Raw genomic sequence first — 23,017 nt, forward strand, 5'->3', positions numbered from 1 at the left:
CTGGAGCCTGGAGAGCATCACACCTCATACAGCTCATCTGGACCCGGTGGGAAGATAATCAGAAAACAAGAGTCACGCTATCCATCTTTATCCAAGAGCCTCGATGATAGTAATACTTCAGATGTATTAATACTACAGATAAATTACAGTTTTTCTCCATTGCTTTGGCTCAATTCTTGAAACAGAAATTACATTCTCAAAGCTCTTAGTGCATTTGGTAAAATAGCCTATATAGTTCAGCACAACTACATAGATCACCTTCAAAAGGTCATATCTCACCCAAAACAGTTAACTCAAGCTTCAAACCCAAATCATTTTCTCATAAAAATAGTCAGTGCCCCCAAAATGAAAACTTCCTTCTCGATTGTTGTGGCTCATCTCTCTCTCGAAAAAAAGGACATTCTCAAAGCTTTAAATACATTTGCCAAAATAACCTAGATGGTTTAGCAAAACACTTTGGCACACCTGCAAAAGGTCATATCTCTCCCAAAACAGACAACTCATCAGTCAAAACAAATTCATTTTCTCATACAAATAATCAGTGCCCCCAAAATGAAAAGTCCCTTCGTCATTGTTTAAACACTGCAGGTCAAAATGTTTAGATGTTTTGTCAGTATGGCAGTGGACCATAGAAATATCCCTCATGTGCACATTTCAATCTTGGCTTAGTCCTGTGACACTGAATGGTTACTGTAGGAGATGTTGTCTTTCCAGAATACTATGTGTATCAAACAGAAAAAAGATTCATTCAAGAGGAGCCAACAAGGTTTCACATCACATACTGTATTGCACTTATACTGCCATGGAAATTATTACAGTAATTGCAAAACAGAAACAGAAAATGTGTACTCCACTAATTTGGTTTAAATCCTATTTATCAGATCGATCTCAGTTTGTATTTGTAAACGATGACGCCTCGATAACCACCAACGTTAATCACGGAGTTCCACAAGGTTCTGTGCTTGGACCAATTTTATTTACCTTATACATGCTTCCTTTGGGCAATATTATCAGGAAACACTCCATAAACTTTCATTGTTATGCAGATGACACTCAACTATATTTATCGATAAAACCAGAGGAGAGCAACCAACTCTGTAAAATTCAAGCATGTCTTAAAGACATAAAAACATGGATGACCTGCAACTTCTTGATGTTAAACTCAGACAAAACCGAAGTAATTTTAATCGGCCCTGAGCACCTCAGAGATCAATTATCTGGTGATGTGGATTCTGTAGACGGCATTGCCCTGGCATCCAACACCACTGTAAAGAATCTTGGCGTTATCTTTGATCGACTTGTCCTTTAACTCCCACGTAAAGCAAATCTCAAGGACTGCATTCTTTCATCTACGTAATATTTCAAAATCAGGCACATCTTGTCTCAAAAGATGCAGAAAAATTGGTTCACGCTGCTACTTGAGACTGGATTACTGCAACTCCTTATTAGCAGGCTGCTCTAATAAATCTCTTAGGTCCTTCCAGTTGATCCAGAATGCTGCAGCTCGTGTTCTCACTAAAACTAAGAAAAGAGATCACATCACTCCTGCACTAGCTGCTCTGCACTGGCTCCCAGTAAAATCAAGAATCACTTTTAAAATTCTTCTCTTAACCTACAAAGCCTTGATTGGTGATGCTCCATCATATCTTAAGGAGCTTGTCGTACCATATTGCCCCACTAGAGAGCTACGCTCACTAAATGCGGGACTACTTGTAGTTCCTAGAGTCTTAAAAGTAGAATGGGAGCCAGAGCCTTTAGTTATCAAGCTCCTCTTTATGGAACCAGCTTCCAATTTCAGTCCGGGAGGCAGACACAGTCACCTCGTTTAAGAGTAGACTTAAGACCTTCCTCTTGGACACAGTGTATATTTAGGGCTGAATCAGGTTTGCCCTGGTCCAGCCCCTTGATATGCTGCTATAGGCTTATAGCTGCCGGGGACGTTTTAGGATGCACTGAGTACCTATCTCCTCTTTTTCTCTCCTTATGGATGAATTTTCATCTCTCAGTCACACGTTACTAACTCTGCTTTCTCCCTGTGAGTCCTTTTGACTTTACGTCTCATGGGGTCATCGGACCCTATGAGACGGCATAGATCCCATCTGCCTGATGGATCGTCTGGGTCGTGGAATTCCTGCTCATGACTACGCCACTGTCCTGTTGAGACTCGCCCACTCCTCCTCCCCACCGCCATCTGCCTGATGGATCGTGGAGGTCTCCATCGTGGAATATGCCTACTATGAACTATTCATACACTCTGTCATATTCATTGAATGTATTTTAACTCTAAATCTGTCCTTCTGTACACATTACATCTATTGCATCTGTCCATCCTAGGAGAGGGATCCTCCTCTGTTGCTCTCCTGCAGGTTTCTTCCCTTTTTTTCCCCCCTGAAGGGTTATTTGGGAGTTTTTCCTGGTCCGATGTGAGGTTTTGGGGCAGGGATGTCTATGTGTACAGATTGTAAAGCACTCCGAGACAAATTTGTAATTTGTGAAATTGGGCTATACAAATAAACTGAATTGAATTGAATTGAATTGTACACAGCAAAAAATAGTGTCAAACAAAAAGCACATAAAACTGAAAATTAAGTATAGCCTACACGACTGTAACAAAACATACAGTAGAAAAGTAATGCAAAGCTGGAGCTCAAAGCTGGAGTTCATCCTCACTCTCCTGCTCATCCTCGCGCTCACGTCTGTCTGGCCACATCTGATGTTCTCCCTTGCGATGCAACGGGGGAAGAATCGCCGTGGATGACCCAACCATCCCCTGCACTGATCTGCTGTGACATCGGCACAAGCAGCATCCATTGCCTGGAGAAGGGACCTCTGGTTTAGAGCCCGATGCTCATACACCCTCCACCACCACGCACCCTTGCTCCTCTTCCTCTTCTTCTTCCTCCTCTTCCTCGAGCAGGCAGTTGCCCTTGTTCGTTTACCTGGCCAGGTGCTTCCATGTTCATACTGTAAACTGTACTGAACTTTGTCAAGCCCTAGATATTTGATGGAAGCATTTATACTCCTGGATAGCACCTGTCAGCTAACTAAAATGACTGTGTGATTGGTAATCGGATGTGAGAAAATCCCCCTTTATTAGTAAAGTTCTAGTTGAACCTGAAAATGAAGCCGATGATCCAAGAGATCCATATTACAGTATATACCATGATGTTTTTCATGGTATTATGTGCCTGAACGATTTTGACAGTGGAGTGAACTATTGTGCAGGTGATGATGTACACAAGGAAATTATGCCAAGATGTTTTGCAGAGAACAACCACTTGACTGAGAAGCAACAGTCAGTTTAGACCAGCAAGATGTATTCAATTGGTAATTGGGCTAACTGAAGGCAATTGTACCTAACCGTTTGCACAGATGTGCTAAATCATTTGAAATGTGTGCAAGCTGTAGGCAATTGTAGTTGTCATTTGCAAGGAGTTTCTAAAACAATTGCAATTTGATTAAAGGAATGAGAAATTCAAATCTGTTGTGAACAAGTGCCCAGTGGTTTGGAGGTTTGCACGAGTTGTTTTGAGAATGTCATTTCTATTTCAAGAATTGAGCCAAAGCAATGGAGAAAAACTGTAATACTAGATATATTAATACTACAGATGTATTAATACTACAGATGTAGTAATACTTCAGCTCTGACTCCGTATAGAACCTTTAACCTTTCACGATGCTCCCGAGGGATTTCTGCTTTGATCCTCGTCTGCTGCGTTAAAAAAAGGATGCTTCATGTTACTAAATGTTCTTGTTTTTGTATATTTATTAAAAGTCAGACATTCCCTATGTGTGTATATCTCAATAAAGGTTGGAGAGGTTGTCCAGGGTCGATGCATGATCAATACATATATATATCAACACAATATGTTAATGTGTTTCAAGCTTCTGAAGGTTCATACAAACAAAAGGATGAACAAAATAAAACAAAATCACTTGCATATGAAATGTGGGATTTATTTTCTATCGAAGAACCAGAGGATGAAAGAGAATGGAGAGTCCAGAACTTACAGAATCAACTATTTATAGATTAACAATAACTTAAATAAAAAAGAAAACATAAATCGTGCATCAACAAAATAAAATGTGCAAATATGCCTAGAAGTAACACCGCGTGTGGTAAAGTATCAGGGAGCGGCCGATACAGCAGGAGCCACGCCCCTTTTCACAAAATGTTTTAAGAAGAAAACAAAATCACATTTATACAATCAGACATTTGTGTTGCCGAGCAGTACGGGGGATTAGACTGACACACTCGTAATACTGTTGACTTTGGTTATGTAACCAGCTGGTGACGTCGTTCTACAGCGTATTGATCCTCAATGGTCTGTGGATGTTGCTGTGTTTTCCGTCTCTTGACGACAACATGCTCGCGTGCGTATATGTTGAGTGTACTTGTGGTGGTATATTTATGGTAAAGCAGGTTTACACGTTCTAAATGTCTCTTTCGGGGCCCGGAGGTGTCACGTGACTTCCTGTGTCCGGGGGCGGGTCCAGAGCAGGTGTTCGCGGTCGTGACCTCTGCACCGGGGACCAGCTGTCTTCTGCAGGGACTTCTGGATAAACATGTCAATACTGGTTTGGTTTGACACGAGATGCACCACTCGGCTCCACGAGCCTCCGAGTGGGAGAGCACCAGAAGCGACAAAGTTACGGTAATGTTACGATAAAGTTACCATAATGTTACGGTAAAGTTACGGTGAAGTTACGGTAATGTTATGGTAATTTGACGGTAAAGTTACGGTAATGTTACGGTAAAGTTACCATAATGTTACGGTAAAGTTACGGTAATGTTATGGTAATTTGACGGTAACGTTACGGTAAAGTTACGATAAAGTTACCATAATGTTACGGTGAAGTTACGGTGATGTTATGGTAATTTGACGGTAAAGTTAAGGTAATGTTACGGTAAAGTTACGGAAAAGTTATGGTAATGTTACGGTAAAGTTACCATAATGTTACGGTAATGTTATGGTAATTTGACGGTAAAGTTACGGTAATGTTACGATAAAGTTACCATAATGTTACAGTAATGTCATAGTAATGTAACCGTAATATTATGGTAATTTGACGGTAAAGTTATGGTAATGTTTTGACAATGTTATGGTAAAGTTACAGTAATGTTGTAGTAATTTGACGGTAAAGTTACGATAAAGTTACCATAATGTTACAGTAATGTTATAGTAGTGTTATAGTAGTGTTACAGTAATGTTATAGTAATGTTACAGTAATGTTATAGTAATGTTACAGTAATGTTACGACAATGTTACCATAATGTTACAGTAATGTTACGGTACTGTTATAGTAATGTTATAGTAATGTTACAGTAGTGTTATAGTAATGTTACAGTTGTGTTACAGTAGTTATAGTAATGTTACAGTAATGTTACGGTACTGTTACACTAACATGGACAGATGTATGTACCCGGTGGTGCATGTGGATGCAATGATGCTGTCGCAGTAATAAGCACAGGGTTCATACACATGTTAAACTATGGATTTGACTTTTAACCAAATTTCCATGACGAATATTTTGTGACACATTGGTGAGAGAAAATTAGTTTGATTAAAAGAATACGTATTTATATAAATGTTCATTCTTTTAATCAAACTGCGTAAATGAACATTTGAATATTACAAAATGTCCATGATTTTCCAAAAACCTTTGGAAAATACATTTCTTTTCATGGACTTTTCCAGGCCTGGAAATAACTGAAAAACAATAAATTAAAATAATGGTAAAATAAATAAAATTCAATGACTTTCCCAGGTTTTCAATGACCGTACAAACCCTGTAAACACTTGACTAAAGGGTTTCAGTGGAGAACACAAATATTCATTAATACATAGAAAAACATGCAAAAACATATCAACATACGTGATAAATGTTCAGCCTCTTCACGTTCTTTAAACGATGGAGCCAGGATAAGAAGCCTGGAGCCCGTGTGGAGACCACTACTCTGACATGATGGTGGATGATTTATGTAACAACTAGTGTGAAGTGGTCGTGTGTTTCAGCCTTGATGATCGGTGTCTTGGTGACAATCTGAAATGGGACCTGATTGGACGTGGGTGGAAAGGGGGCGGGACGTCCCAGGTCTACGAGTACTGATAGAAGGGCTGCTCGTCCGGTCTGAAGCCGTAGGCGGTCGCCGGCCGTCCAGTCGACGAGCTGGTCTGGTCGAACACGTCGCTGCAAAAACAACAAAGTCAACGACAAAGCTCACGCTTTACGGCACATACACACTCTTTACGGCACATACACACTCTTTACGGCACATACAAGCGCTTTATGTCACGTATACGCGCTTTATGGCACATACACACGCTTTACGGCACACACACACACTTTACGGCACACCCACGCTTTACAGCACATACACATACGAGTCCTCTGACCTCGTGTGCAGCACGTCTCCATTCTGAGGCTGGAGGTCATTGAAGAAATCTGGACTGACAGAACCGTCTGCTGGAGTGATTCCATCTAAAAGACACACACACAGAAACACACACACACACACACACAGTTACATATGGTCTTTTCCTCTGTTGATGAAGTATTTAAACTGTCACACAGTGAACATGATGAGTTGTAATAGTCCATTCGACCCGCGGGTCACCTCCAGGGGGCGCTGTGCGTGTACCTGCACTGTAGAAGAGATCCGTCCTGTCATCGTTGTCGTAGAGATACGGTTCTGATTCGTCGGCCTGGCGACTTTCCACCATCTCCAGCCACTGGTTGTTATGGAAACGGAACTTCTCCGACTGAATCTTCCTCCCCCACTCCTCATCGTACTCCTGGAGGACGAGGAGAAGAGATGAGAGGACAACCTGCAGGCTGCTACTGTGTGTGTCTACTACTCAATAAAGACATGACTCTATTATGGAATAGATTATGGTATAGAACAGACACTCAACTCATCCTCCAGCCCCCAGATCCAGATATATATAAATGTTTATATATATATATATGTTTAAATATGTGTATATATAATTATATACATATATGTATATATATATGTGTTTACATATATATCTATATATATTTATATATATGAACATATATATTGATATAAAAATATAAACATATATAAATAAACATAACTATGTATATATAAACATATATATAGATTTATATATATGTGTAAATATATATAAACATATATAAATATAAACATATATATTTATTAATAAATATATAAATGTATGCATATATGTATAAACATAGATAAATAAATACATATATAAACATATATATATATAAACACATATATATATAATAAATATATATATGAACAAATATATATATTATCCCCTCCACCCTCATTTATGTGTGTTTTGTCATGTGGTAGAATAGAATAGAAGAGACTAATCTTTAATGTGTTGGACCACCCTGCTGTACAAAGCCAATAAGATACCGTGTCCCCTTGTGTGTGCGCAGAGCCTCAGGCTTGACCTCAGGCTTGACCTCAGGTTTGACCTCAGGTTTGACCTCAGGTTTGACCTCAGGTTTGACCTCAGGTTGTCCCCTGGAGGCGGCGCAGTGGTTCACTCACAGCGATGATATCGAGCGTGTTGTCACACACTTTTCTGATCTCGGCGTTCTTGTCGTGCATCAGATCGATCAGGTAGGCCGGCGCCTCTACGGAGAAGGTTAAAGAAGGGTGGTGGTGGAGCGCGTGAACCAACCGCGAGACTCTCATGCGTGTGCACATCAAGGGGAGACAGAGTGCATTGTGGGAAGGATACGGGTGTCCTTGATGATGACGTCGCGTGTGGCCTGGTGGAACACCATCTGGTAGAAGACGTAGACGATCTGACACACAAACTCATCGTCCTCCTGCTGGGCTGCACTCCACCAACAGAACAGCACGCGGAGCGAGGTTCATACAGTCATATAGAAACACACATATATCAACATATGTAAATACATCACCGTGAATATTGAATCTTGAAGACTTTGACATCAGACCGACGTCTCAAAGGGTATCACTCACTGTGTCCATGAGTCTAAACACACCTGTGTGTGTGTGTGTGTGTGTGTGTTACCGTTCAGCAGCTCGATGAGAGCAGGAATAATGCCAGACTTCGCCAACATGGCGGCGCAGGCGTCGTCCATGGAAACTGTTCCGATCATAATCACCACCTCCAGGATGAGGTCATCTTCTGCCGAGCCTGGAAAACACAAACACACACACACACACACACGGTTACAGTATAACCGTGGGGGTAATAAAGTCAGGGTGTGTGTTCTCTGGGTGGGACCAGCACCTGGCTTCAGCCGGTCCTTGAGGTATGGAACCAGGTTGTACTCCTTCAGAACCAACTCCCAGTCCAGGTCGGGGATGGTGAGGTTGGCCAGCGTGCCGAGACACTCCAGAACCCACTCCTCCTCCTCCTCCTCCTCCTCCGCACGGATCTCTGCGGCCAGGTCGCCAACGTAGTCCTGAGGAAGGAGAGCGGAGACGTTCTCTAGGAGGCGAGGCTCGCTCCGCCCTCAGGACCTCCTGATGCCTCCGTCCTGACGGAGGTCTCCGTGTTGCATAACGTTTAAAACCCAAAGAACTGGTACCTCACCGCTCTGAAGTAGAACATGAAACAAATGGAGGCACGCTTCTTAAATTAACTCCGTTATGTCACTTGTCTCTTAACTTTTAGTTTGAACTTATAACTCGTCTTGTTCTGTGAATTTTTGTTTGTAACTGTGTGTTTATGTTTTCTTTGTTTGTTGCTTTGTGTCTATGTTTTTTGTTTGTAATTGTGTGTTTGTTTTTTTTGTTTGTAACTGTGTGTTTATGTTTTTTGTTTGTAACTGTGTGTTTATGTTTTTTGTTTGTAACTTTGTGCTTATGTTTTTTGTTTGTAACTTTGTGTTTCTTGCGTTTTATTGTTTCTATGTTTCTTCTGCTGCTGCCTGTCTCGTCCAGGTCACCCTCAAAAAATAGATGTTTAATCTCAATGGGATTCCCCTGGTTAAGTAAAGGTTTAATAATATAACAATATATTTTAAACATTATTCATGACACTAAAACTGTACGACTCCTCCCACCAACGTGGCACCACACAGTGATACTAACACAAATAACTGCAACACGTGTTAAAAACCACCGTCATCCACAACCATCGGGGTATGAGGAGTATTAATGCACGCAGAACTCACGATGAACACCGGTTTGGTCGGTCCGTCGTGTTGAGAGATGTTTCTGATCATCTTCATCAGAAGGCCGTCTTTCATCTTCAGAGCTCTCTTCATCAGCATCTTCAACCCGTTTCCTCCAGAAGGAACACAGCGCAGAATCAATCAGTTCTACTATTTACTACGATTATAAATGTCTATTGTCTAAACAATCCTACATTAAAATGAGGAGCTTCATCGGATCCACCGAGTTGTTCTCTTTATATCCTGAAGGGTTCTTCACTTTTTTCCCATAAAGTTTTTTTTCTTCTATTTCTTGGAAGTTTTTCCTGATGTGAGGTCAAAGGTCAGGGATGTCGAATGTGTACAGATTGTAAAGTCCACAGAGGATAATTCATAATTTGTCATATTGGGCTGTATAAAATAAACAGAATTGAAAATAAATTGAACTTAAATCAACTCATTGAGCTGAATCCTGCTCAGCGACACATGCCTCCTCCTTTTGTTGGGGTGAGAAGGAGAGAGAGACACCATTGTGCAGTGAACACGTTTTAAAGGATAAACGACCACAAATAAGGACAGAAACAGAATATTCAGTTCACATGAAAACAATGATGAGGGGATTACTTCCATCCATCTTAACATCGCTCTGTCTGGAGTTACAGGGAACGTCAGAACCTATGCAGCCACATCGAAAATCGTGGAAAAGCGCCAGGTGGCGAGCCAAAATCTGGACGTACAACTATTTTGTACAGGCAAAAAAAACACAAATCAGCCTCTTGGCTTTACAATCTGAACAGCAGCATGCCATCGCATTGGAGAAGGACCCCCAACCCCCAAAAACTGTGTGGGAAAAGAACTGCAGAAAAGGCAGCTCAGCCATATCTATCTTTTAGTGCTGTGAAAAATAACGAGTTAACTCAGTTAATTAAATTACAGGATTAATTAGTTAAATTTTTTTGACGCATTTAACGCATGCGCAGAATGAGCTTCCAATCCGTCTGTTGTTGGTCGTCTCTACAGCAGCATGTCATTCTGTCTCTACGTGTCGCGTTAACACGACTCTGATCTCCGTCTCGCGCGCTGCAGAGCTCGGATGCCGGCGTGTGCGCGCACATCGGGACGAAAAAAAGTCACTTGCACCCCCCCCCCCCATCAACAACTCTTCTCTCGGCTCGCGCGGCAGAGCTCCGATGCTGGCGCGCGCACTGGTGAGCAAGTTACACCCCTGTGTATAAATGCAGGGCTCTCAAGTGTCACGCATTGAGCGTGAGACTCACGCATTTCGGTCTTAACTCACGCACTCCCGCCACACATCGGATTTCTCACGCTGAAAAAAACTCTCGGCTCTTTAATGTTTTAATGCAGGGTGCTCAATATGTCGATCGCGGTCGCCGCAGAGTTCCGATGCCGGTCTGCGCGCATCTGGACGGAGCAAAGAAAAGTCACTAGCACCCCCCCCCCCCCCCCCGTCAACAACTCTTCTCGGAGCTCTTGCCTGTCTTGAGAGTCCTGTAAATGTATATATGTGATTAATCATGGTTAATCCACAGAAACCTGTGATTAACCTGATTAAAAATTTTACTCGTTTCACAGCCCTACTATCTTTATATATATATTTAATATTTATATATATTTATATATACCTTCACACATGAGCTGTGCGTTCCTCTTGTTGGCAGCCAGGTTGATGCAGATGGAGATGAGCTCAGCTTCAGTGTCCTCCTCACCGTGCTCGTACAGCATTTGCATGAGCTGGACACACACACACCGACACACACACACACACCGACACACACACCGACACACACACACACACCGACACACACACACACACACACACACACACACCGACACACACACCGACACACACCAGCGGGATCTTTAGAACCAGCAAAGTCGATACACATGTTGAGCTTCATATTTCTTCAAGGGAACAAAATGGAACATATGTACCATTAGATCATTAAATGTCCGTGACGTGTCCTCGTAGACGAAGGTAACACGCTAAGTTTGCCCAGTAGCTCCGCCCCCTGCACTTTTTGAATTATACTCGGCTCTAAATTTACGACATTTTAAAAATGCGATTAATATGATCTAATATTAACCCTTTTTAGAAGTGCTTGATTTATTTAAGACTGACTGGATTCAGTGACCCCAACCTGGCAACCCGCGTGAACGCTGCATCTCAGGAGGAGGGGCAAGGGGGGGGGGTTGCATACTGGTCCTTGAAGTTGGGCTTAACGGGCTTCTCGCGGGGTCACATGGTACCTGAGGGATGCAGTCGGTGTAAACGAACATGCCCTTGAAGCGGTCGTCGATGCTGATGTGGTAGAGGATCCGCATGGCCACCTGCCGGTTGTTCTCATCGCCTGCACCGCAACACACACACACACACAGAAATATAACCCTTCTGGAGTGTAATTCCGTCTAACTGAATAATGTCAGATTATCTTAAATATGTCAGCAAAGGTAATCAGTCAGACAGAACGGCCTCGACTTCGGTTAGGACTCCTGAAGACCACGCCCTGTGTGACGTGGACCCGGTAGACCAGCCCCAGAATGAGAGGATTCTGCCTCCTTGTCTGTATATAAGACATCACCTGTATATACCTGTATATAACAGACAGCTGGAGACATTATCCACACACTTCTTAATTTGCCACCTGAGTCTCCAGGTTCTTCTAGACACCTGTTTTTGACCTGTTCTTGTAACAAATAAACTAAACACTCTTATTAAGTGCCGTGTCTCTCGGAGATCTCTCTTCGCCATCCCCCGGTCGCCGAGAAGATACGAGCCCTCCATCTCTAGATGCTGTGTAAAGACACGACGGGCTCAGGAGACGGTATAACATGACGTTACCCAGCAAGGCCGTCAGTTTAGGCAGCAGCCCGACTTCCACCATCTTGGCTCGGAGCCCGGAGTCGAAGGAGAGGTTGAGCAGCAGGCGCAGCGTCAGGCTCAGCAGGTCGTCGTGGTCGCAGGGGACCAGGCGGGCCAGGCGCTCCACGGTGTCCACCTCGGCCTGAGCGGCACACACGGGGGCGTTAGTGAGCGTTCTCGTTGAGCGATAACCCCCCCGCCCGCGAGCGGGCCTGTTCTTTTAAAAGGAGACTAAAGCTGCGTTCACACCAATAGCGACAAGATTTTTTTCCAAGCGACTGAATCCCATGAAAAGTCAACGTACGGACGCGTGAGGCTGCGATAGACGCCACATTTTTCCGGGCGGCGTGTTTTGGGCGACGCCTTTACAGCGGAGCGCTTTGAGCGCCGCAGTTTTCGCCCCTAGTAGTAGATAATTTCACAACTCAGGCCAAGCAGCTCTTGAGTTGCTCCGCACATCATCGCTGTGGAACCAGAACAAGACGGATAATGTTATGATCACAATAACATATATTATAATGTTATGATCACAATAACATACATTATGTTATGATCACAATAACATATATTATAATGTTATGATCACAATAACATACATTATGTTATGATCACAATAACATATATTATAATGTTATGATCACAATAACATACATTATGTTATGATCACAATAACATATATTATAACGTTATGATCACAATAACATATATTATATATAATGATGTTATGAACACAATAACATATATTATAATGTTATGATCACAATAACATATATTATATATAATAATGTTATGAACTCAATAACATATATTATAACGTTATGATCACAATAACATATATTATATATAATAATGTTATGAACACAATAACATATATTATATATCATAATGTTATGATCACAACATATATTATATATTATAATGTTATGATCACAATAACATATATTATATATTATAATGTTATGAACACAATAACATGTATTATATATTATAATGTTATGATCACAATAACATATATTATATATTATAATGTTATGATCACAATAACATATATTATATATTATAATGTTATGATCACAACATATATTATATATTATAATGTTATGATCACAATAACATATATTATAATGTTATGAACACAATAACATGTATTATATATTATAATGTTATGATCACAATAACATATATTATATATTATAATGTTATGAACACAATAACATGTATTATATATTATAATGTTATGAACACAATAACATATATTATATATAATGTTATCAACACAAAAACATATATTATATATAATGTCATCAACACAAAAACATATATTATATATTATAATGTTATGAACACAATAACATATATTATACAGGCATGAAAACGGGTCAGGGGTGAAAAAGGTGAGGATAGGCGCGCGGGGGGGGGGGGAGGGGGGGTGCTGGTGGTGACTTCCACGAACATCGATGTTGGCCTCTGTATGATAATCTATAGGTCCTCCATTCTGACACCAAGTCAGTGATCGGGCCCTATAATACTATAATAATAGTAATATTGTGTATAATATGGTCATTCATGAACCAACTTCCTTTTGTTGTTGTTGGCGTGAACAAGTCTTCAAGTCTTGTGCTCTGCTGAGCCACGAGTCTGTTCCACGAGTCTGTTCCTCGAGTCTGTTCTGCCTCTACCTGGTTGTCACGATCTTCTATACCATACCTGCCATAAATATCATGATACAATACCATAAAAACAGTATACCATAAATACGACACTGGTATATTTATCTATAATAGTAATAAATAAAATATCTGTATGGTTCACTTTCTACCAACTCTTTCAACACTTAACAAATAGCAGTAATATTAGTATTAATACAGCAAGATATTAATGAAACTACATGGAGCCGTCATAGCATTGATCAATGATTATACACTATGAGGCCGTTAGTCTCTGACCAGAGGATACAGAGTTCATCAGGAAGAGCAGCTGGAGAGTTACACAACTTTACAGACTGAACTTAAACATTTCACTTCTGGCATCTTTTTTAATTTTTATTTTTAAAGCCGAAAATTCCGCCACTTAACGCCCCTCGCTGTGAGCGCTGCGCGTGCAAACAGCTCGACACGGAGCAGCGCGTGCGCTCTGATCGCTCTTTTAATGAAGTATTGAGACTAAAAATATGCTAAATCACATCGCTCTTAACGTACGGGTACTTTGTTAGCATCGCTCCACCGTGCAGCGCGACAGCAGCAGAAGTAGCGTCTAACATTCAAGCTAACCTAAACCACCAAACGCTGAAGACATCTTGACGCTGATTGGCCGAGACGCGACACGTCCCATCAAAGATGTTTTATTGCGAAGAGCACCACTCCACATTTTCTCCGTGTCCCACTCCAATCTCATAAACGCCGGCCGGCCAATTGACCCCCCTCCCCCAAAACAAAAACTCTTCGGATCTACACGATTCACGTAAGTCACCTATTTTGGTTTCAAAACGGCGAATTTCGCCGAAAGGTGAGGGATTCTCATGCCTGATTATAATATTATGAAAACAATAACATTATATCATATATATATATATATTATATATTATAATGTTATTATGAACAAAATAACATATATTATATATAATAATGTTATGAAAACAATAACACATGTTATATAGACTCCGCCCACTCCTCCTCCCCACCGCCATCTGCCTGATGGATCATGGAGGTCTCCATCGTGGAATATGCCTACTATGAACTATTCATACACTCTGTCATATAAATTGAATGTATTTTAACTCTAATCTGTCCTTCTGTACACATTACATCTATTGCATCTGTCCATCCTAGGAGAGGGATCCTCCTCTGTTGCTCTCCTCCAGGTTTCTTCCCTTTTTTTCCCCCTGAAGGGTTATTTGGGAGTTTTTCCTGGTCCGATGTGAGGTTTTGGGGCAGGGATGTCTATGTGTACAGATTGTAAAGCACTCCCAGACTAATTTGTAATTTGTGAAATTGGGCTATACAAATAAACTGAATTGAATTGAATATATATATATGTCATGAACCCAAACACGAGGGCGTTAGTGTGTGGGACGTCCACAACAAATATAAAGCAGAACTAGTGGTTAGTGATTCTGGTGGATGAAGGAGATGATAACGGTCTTTACGAAGACGAGGCACGCAGTTAAGCCCCGCCCCTCGCGGAGCGTCTCGACGCTCATGGCGTGAACACGGCTAATAGTCGAGCGAGTGAGCGCTTTTGGTGTGAAGGCACCTTTGCACCTTAGACCTCTTTAGAGACCAGTGTGAGGCCGAAGCTCAGAGGCTCCTTGAGGAGGAGGAGCTCTCCGCTGCGCTCCACCTTTCAGGCTGGCCTCCGCGCCGCGTTCAGGGTCTGCAGGACGGGTCCGCTCACCATGTCGTTCTTGTTCTCCAGGAAGATGGACAGCTTCTTGAGGAAGGAGACCACCAGGACCAGCAGCTCCTCGTCGTCCCGCTCCAGCACTTTGACCAGCAGCACCACGATGTTCTTGTTCCTCATCTTCAGCTCCGTGCGCGTGTCCTCGGCCAGGTTCAACAGCAGGTAGAGAGACACTGGGGGGAGAGAGAGAGGACACGGGGCAGTGTGTGAGTCTCTGTGTGTATGTGTGAGTCTCTCTGTGTGAGTCTCTCTGTGTGTATGTGTGGGTCTCTCTGTGTGAGTCTCTCTGTGTGAGTCTCTCTATGTGAGTCTCTCTATGTGAGTCTCTCTATGTGAGTCTCTGTGTGTATGTGTGAGTCTCTGTGTACATGTGTGAGTCTGTTTGTGTACATGTGTGAGTCTGTTTGTGTGTATGTGTGAGTCTCTGTGTACATGTGTGAGTCTCTGTGTGTGTATGTGAGTCTCTCTGTGTGTATGTGTGAGTCTCTCTGTGTGAGTCTCTGTGTGTGAGTCTCTCTGTGTGTATGTGTGAGTCTCTCTGTGTGGGTCTCTCTGTGTGAGTCTCTCTGTGTGAGTCTCTCTGTGTGAGTCTCTCTGTGTGTATGTGTGAGTCTCTCTGTGTGTATGTGTGAGTCTCTCTGTGTGTATGTGTGGGTCTCTCTGTGTGAGTCTCTCTGTGTGTGTGAGTCTCTCTGTGTGTATGTGTGGGTCTCTCTGTGTGAGTCTCTCTGTGTGAGTCTCTCTGTGTGTATGTGTGAGTCTCTCTGTGTGAGTCTCTCTGTGTGAGTCTCTCTGTGTGTATGTGTGAGTCTCTGTGTGAGTCTCTGTGTGCATGTGTGAGTCTCTGTGTGAGTCTCTGTGTGAGTCTCTCTGTGTGAGTCTCTCTATGTGAGTCTCTCTATGTGAGTCTCTGTGTGTGAGTCTCTCTGTGTGTATGTGTGAGTCTCTGTGTACATGTGTGAGTCTCTCTGTGAGTCTCTGTGTGTATGTGTGAGTCTCTCTGTGTGAGTCTCTCTGTGTGTATGTGTGAGTCTCTGTGTGAGTCTCTCTGTGTGTATGTGTGAGTCTCTCTGTGTGAGTCTCTCTGTGTGTATGTGTGGGTCTCTCTGTGTGAGTCTCTCTGTGTGTGGGTCTCTGTGTGTGTGGGTCTCTCTGTGTGAGTCTCTCTGTGTGTGGGTCTCTGTGTGTGAGTCTCTCTGTGTGTATGTGTGGGTCTCTCTGTGTGAGTCTCTCTGTGTGTATGTGAGTCTCTCTGCGTGTATGTGTGAGTCTCTCTGTGTGTATGTGTGGGTCTCTCTGTGTGAGTCTCTCTGTGTGTATGTGAGTCTCTCTGCGTGTATGTGTGAGTCTCTCTGTGTGTATGTGTGGGTCTCTCTGTGTGAGTCTCTCTGTGTGTGTGTGTGTGGGTCTCTGTGTGTGTGTAACGGTTGACCCCGCTCTGACCCCTGGTGTTACCTCGGAGCAGCTGCTCCTGCTTGGCCAGGAGGCCGTGGTATTTCCTGACCGCTTTGTCCTGGTCTCTCCTCAGAGAGCCGTTCTCTGGAGACGACTCGCGTACACAAGCCGGCGTTAAGGACCACAGAGCGTTCCTCCACTCGGCCCCCAGACGGCGAGGACTCATTGTGGATATTCATCACTACGCCCAGCATCTACCACGGTTGGCTTCTACCAGTTTAATCTTTTGACTCGGATCCCGACCGTCTTCTCGAGAGGAACTGGGACCCGTGAAGGATATAAGCCGTGCTCTTCTTGCGCAGCTCCTCGCGCCACACGTCGTGTCTCTTCAGCTCGTGCTCCACCACGCTCATGCACAGGGCGCCGATCTTATAGTGGCTCACCACGCCGTGGAACTGGGAGAAGCTGCAGCAGGGGAGAGAAGAGGTGCACTGTGGGAAGGGAGCGGGTAGAACAGGATGACACAGCAGGACCAGGCGTGTGTGTGTGTGTGTGTGTGTTAGTTACCTGGAGAAGCAGAAGAAGATGTAGATGATGATGGTAGCCAGCTCGACACTCTGTTTCCAGTCCTCCCTCAATACTCTGGCCAGAGCACCCAGGGCTGCCTCTATACACACACACACATACAAACAAACACACACACACACACAGACACACAAACACTCACAAACCCAGACACACAAACAAACTCACTCAAACAAACCAACTCACACACACACACACATCAAAGAACCATCACCAGGCAGTAGTGGCCCTCCACATGTTGTGTACATCTGGGTCCACTAGCGCGTCGCTCTCTCTCTGACGTGAGCTGCAGGCGGACACATGTTGACTTCAGTAATGTTTGGGACTCACAGGCTGCTGGGACTCTTCTAGATACAAAGAGGAGCTCACAGTTATCTGTTGAACTAGAAGTTAGAATAGCATGAAGCCAGATCTTCGCTGACAGGAAGTCCAGACTTCTGATTGAGCCATGGAGTAAAAAAAGATGGCCGCATGTGGATGGAGGGCGGAGCTACTGTTGCCGAATCGTGATTGGTGGAGCGGGGCAGTACCGTTGTGGAGCAGCTCCTCCAGGTTGTCGGGGTTGCGGGCGAGCTGCAGGATGAGGGCGGAGCCTCTGATCTTCTCCGGGACGCCCTCGTACAGCAGTTCGATGTACTCGTCCACTCTGGTGACGCTGGCTTCCTCATCCAACTGTATGATGACATCACATATGATGACATCATGTATGACATCACGTATGATGACATCACGTATGATGACATCACGTATGACATGTATGATGACATCATGTATGACATCACGCATGATGACATCACATATGATGACATCATGTATGACATCACGTATGATGACATCACGTATGATGACATCACGTATGACATGTATGATGACATCATGTATGACATCACGCATGATGACATCACGTATGATGACATCACGTATGATGACATCACGTATGATGACATCATGTATGACATCACGTATGATGACATCACGTATGATGACATCACGTATGACATCACATATGATGACATCACGTATGATGACATGTATGACATCACGTATGATGACATCACGTATGATGACATGTATGACATCACGTATGATGACATCACATAGGATGACATCACGTATGATGACATGACGTATGATGACATCACATATGATGACATCACGTATGATGACATCACGTATGATGACATCATGTATCGCAGTAGTATAGGACATTAATAAATGTTACGCTACGATATCACGGAGACAGGAGTAAAAGCATTTAAAAAGACCACTAGGGGGCGCACTGGACGGAGGATTTGTTTGTGTCAGAATGTTCCCCCGCTGGCCCCCTAGTGGCGTTAAAGTGGTAGGGCCTCAACAGGGAGGATTGCATACGACACAGAGGCGGAGTCAGCGTTTTCATGCCTTACCTCCATCCCTTCAAACGGGGTCAGCTCTCTGGGCTTCATCGTTCTTTTCTCTTTCTTCTCCGCTGGAGACACAAAAACATCATCAGAGAAACATTCTTACCTTCAGAACGTCAACGTGTTATTCCTTCTTCATATGGTTTATCACTCGATTAGACAACGTTAGGCTCGTGACAGGAGTCAGTCCGATATTACTTGCCCACCTCCATTTATATATTATACATACATACACAAACATACAGAAACTGATTTCTTTCCACTGGCCATCACTTCTTCAGACACATCCATCTGCACTGCCACCACTTTCTATCTGCACTATCATCCCCAATGTATTGTCCCCGTTGTTGTTTTTATATTGTACATACACTACCGTTCAAAAGTTTGGGGTCACTTAGAAATGTCCTTCTTTTTCAAAGAAAAGCACTGTTTTTTTCCAATGAAGATAACATTAAATTAATCAGAAACCCCCTGAAAACCCTTGTGGTGCAGTTATGTTAGCGCAGCTGAAAACAGTTATGCTGGTGAGAAAAGATATAAAACTGGCCTTCCTTTGAGCCACACGTTTGAAGATCAACATTCAGGGTTCTTACACATTTTGACCGATGGATTTCCAGGACTTTAAACCAAATTTCCTAGACCAAACTGAAATCTCGGTATAAACATAAAAAATGTAGAAAATGTTGCGTATTGAGAGCGTATGCCGGCTTATATTTTGAGCGTCTTTCTTTAAAAAACATATTAATTATTTCAGACTCGGCGTAAATGAACATGTGATTATAACACATTTCCATGACTTTTCCAAAACGTTTATGATTTAAGTTTTTTCCATGACTTTTCCAGGCCTGGAAATGACCATTTTAAAATTCCGAATTAATATTTCAAATAAAAACCATAATTTCTAACCTCGTCAATGTCTTGACTAATTCATTTGATGAATAGGTTTTTTTCATGGAAATGAAATTGTCTGGGTGACCCCAAACTAGTTTACATGTTGCTATTCTGTTGTCTTCTATGTATTTTTTATATATTTATTCTACTATTTGTAAATGACATGTCTGTACAAAGGGAGCGTACGTGTAACCGTCCATTATCAAATAAACCAAAAATGAAGAAAAACAATTCAATAAATTCAGTCAATTCAGTGGAAGAATTCAAACAATGTCCATATGATGCCTTCAGGTGAAGCTTTGCGTGGAGAAACTTTGCCAGACGCGCGTTGCCAGATGCGATTAACTTCCCGGATGTGAATATATGGGTACAGACGTCCCCACAGCGAGGCTGTAGAAATGGTGACTGACCTTTGCCCTCCACGGGTGACGACTTCCTGTTCTGCAGGTAGTAGAGGAGCTGCTCCACCTGGGGCAAACGGGACGCAGGGATGAGCTTACACTCCTCCACCACTTTCTTGGCCAAGGCTCCCACGTCTGTGCTGGGAGAAAGACTTTTCACTCGGATACTGGAGGGAGGAAGAGGGGACGGATGAAATAATGATCTGACGTGTTTTTGTCTCTTTCTTACAGCTTTGAGTGCGTGAAATTGGAACATAAGACGTTGCAAAAAACGGTAAGCAACGAAAACAACAAACAAAAACACTCGCTGGAGTTCAGAGACTTGAATTTAGGAAATCCAGAGTGCACTCACATTTTCTGTCCCTCCTTTCGTTCGCCCAGCATGTGACCTCCGCCCTCTCCCAGGATGGAGGCCTCCACTTCATAGTGGACCACGAGGGCCTTCTCTGTGGGGTGGACATCCAAGCTGCCCGCGGTCACCTTGCTTTGGATTCATAACGGACGGACAGAGCATTAAACAGGTGCAAGACTCCCGTGAAGTCATTTGAAATACAGATTACATAACCCGGCATTTGGGCAGAAGTCAGTGGGGTCATGCAGCAGCGTGACGTCAGTCGCCACAACGGGTCCCCTTTTACACATTTGCAATGTGACGTCACCTCATTGCTGAGGTTCACAGCATGCAGCTTCATGACTGACTTTAAAAGGGTGATACATCTAATAAGAAAACAACAACAAAATGCACAAGTGAAATGGAGAGAATGTAATTTACCAAAATAAATAAGGATATATGTGGGGAGACACGCCCAGACAGCGACGTAACGGCACCGGCTGCTTATGTCTCCAGATTTCTTTACGCACGTATTGTAAATGTGGATTCCGTTACCAGCCGAATTGACTGGTGTGTTATCGTGGTTTATACATGCCAATAAGACCTCTCACTCGTGCTACTAGCTTTACCCAGCCAGCAAGTACACATGAAATGGCCCTCCGTTCGACAAGGAGCTGGCGTGAGGGGCTTCTCTCCGTGCAGCGGAGCCGATTTCGACCCACTACACCGCGGGGACGGAATAAGTCTGACCCGGGTCCATCATTAGAGCTGACACACGGCGCTGCCGTGTCTTTATTGTATTGCCGTAGTTACATGGATTGTAGTAAGGTTAGCCATCGTCACTTTTCATCCCCCCCCCCAAAATAATATGGAAATGACGTTAAATTAACGTCCCCATCACGTTCTCGTTGTTCGAGCTCACCGTTTGAGGTAGCGTGCGTCATCCTGCATCTTCAACAAATGTAGTTAACGTTTCCGACTTTGACTGAATTGTCAACGGACCCCTCAAATATCTATCCTAGAAATCCGCGTGCTAACCGCTAGCACCTCTGTCAAAACGGCAGGACAGGACTACAAACATGGTGCAGCGTCAGGATTAGTAGTCCCAGAGTAGAGACTCTCAGGCAGCGTTTATTTCCGTGCAAGCAAGGTATAAATGCTGCCTCAGTTAAAACAATTTAATTGGTATGTGATAATAACCATAATGTTTACCAAAACACTTGTTTATCTATACATATAGACTGTTTTGCATTGCACAGCATTTTGGTGGCAGCATCGCCTGTGAGGCTAAACTCGGGGAATAAGTACAAAAATTATTCCGACCAGCACACCCGATTTCTTTCAGGACACGTATATACTAGGCATTACGGTACGAGCGTGTACAAACTGACTTCAAAATAAGAGCAAACTACCGGTGAACGTGATATGACGAAATATGCCTTTAAATACATATATAGTAATAGATTAAACTAAATGAATGGATGACAAATCATGTATTGTATGAATGATTAATAAAAGAAAAGATTTTTTAGCCAACTTTAACTTTAATTTTCTGAATTATTTACAGTAATATCACATAAATAATCATGGACATAGCAGAGGTAATCAATAACAAGAATGCAGTCTAATTTTTGTATAGACTTTTAATGATCTGGTTAAAAAAAAGTTTAAATGTTGAAAAATTATTAAGATTATTTATTTGTCGCTAATTTTAACTTTAATTTCCTGACAATCTGTACAGTAATATCTCATTAAATTAATCGTGGACATAACAGAGATCATCAATAACAAGAAAGCATCTGTCATTTTTGTAGATACTTTTAATGATCTGCTTATAAAAAATGTCAAATATTGGAAAATTATTAATAGTATTTTCTTTTTGATGTGCTTATATTTAGAAATCAAACATCAGAACGTCTTGATTGTCTCTGGCTGACACCTTGAGATGATCTACTATGAATCAGAAGTGAAATTATTTTGTAACTATGCACCAAATCTATTCTGAAATTTGAGACACATTCGCTTATGAATGTGATTTTCTATATCTTTTATTTTGAAATTCTAAATCAGAATGTCCAATATTGGAATAGTTACCTTTTTTCTTTTCTTAATCAGGTATACAATTCATGATTTTTCATCCATTCATTTAGTTTTATCTATTACTATATCTGTATTTAAAGGCGTATTTCTTCATATCGCGTTCACCGGAAGTTCGCTCTTATTTTGAAGTCAGTTTTTAAACTCTCGTACCGTAATTCCTGGTATATACGTGTACTGAAAAATATCCGGCGGGCTGGCTTGACCGCAGTGACCAGAACCACGAGGTTGAATACTTTTCTTTCCACCTCGTTAACCCGGGAAGCATTCAAGGGCCCTGGTTTAATTTCTCAACACATAATTTAAAGGATTTTCAAATTGCCAGAGAGATGACTTGTTTTTAAAAATAATCTTTGACTATAAACACATCCGATTGCAACTGTGATCGCTTCTCCTCCACACTGCCGACATGGATGACGTTGTGTTATTACCTTCGCATTGAAAATGCGGAAGGTTATGTTTTGATCGCCGTGTATTCGTATGCGTGCGTGCGTGTTAT

The 23,017-nt window shown here is 42.4% G+C and overlaps 1 protein-coding gene across 1 annotated transcript; it reads right to left on the reverse strand.

The window, feature by feature from the left end:
• Positions 1 to 3,936: 3,936 nt before the first annotated feature.
• LOC130197855 (kinesin-associated protein 3-like) lies at positions 3,937 to 21,836 on the reverse strand. Its single transcript, XM_056420796.1, has 20 exons — positions 21,344 to 21,836; positions 20,443 to 20,574; positions 20,100 to 20,257; positions 18,805 to 18,866; positions 17,929 to 18,070; positions 17,381 to 17,480; positions 17,154 to 17,278; positions 16,874 to 16,972; positions 15,413 to 15,591; positions 11,999 to 12,161; positions 11,407 to 11,507; positions 10,782 to 10,890; positions 9,160 to 9,272; positions 8,271 to 8,445; positions 8,049 to 8,174; positions 7,749 to 7,847; positions 7,556 to 7,641; positions 6,644 to 6,797; positions 6,399 to 6,483; positions 3,937 to 6,192 (listed from the first exon to the last, which is right to left on the reverse strand). Exons 1-20 carry the CDS (start codon positions 21,370 to 21,372, stop codon positions 6,099 to 6,101), a joined length of 2,331 nt encoding a protein of 776 aa, XP_056276771.1. The 5' UTR covers positions 21,373 to 21,836; the 3' UTR covers positions 3,937 to 6,098.
• Positions 21,837 to 23,017: the final 1,181 nt, after the last annotated feature.

The sequence above is a fragment of the Pseudoliparis swirei genome, chromosome 8 (assembly GCF_029220125.1).
Source record: "Pseudoliparis swirei isolate HS2019 ecotype Mariana Trench chromosome 8, NWPU_hadal_v1, whole genome shotgun sequence".
NCBI classification, from domain to species: Eukaryota; Metazoa; Chordata; class Actinopteri; order Perciformes; family Liparidae; genus Pseudoliparis; species Pseudoliparis swirei.

Excerpts from the sequence above, each read along its gene's own strand:
- LOC130197855 (XM_056420796.1), bottom strand. The coding sequence starts at position 21,372 with ATGCAGGATGACGCACGCTACCTCAAACG. Across the intron at positions 20,258-20,442 it reads CGAAAGGAGGGACAGAAAAT|TATCCGAGTGAAAAGTCTTT; the intron begins GTGAGTGCACTC and ends TCCTCCCTCCAG. Across the intron at positions 17,279-17,380 it reads ATCTTCTTCTGCTTCTCCAG|CTTCTCCCAGTTCCACGGCG; the intron begins GTAACTAACACA and ends CCCCTGCTGCAG.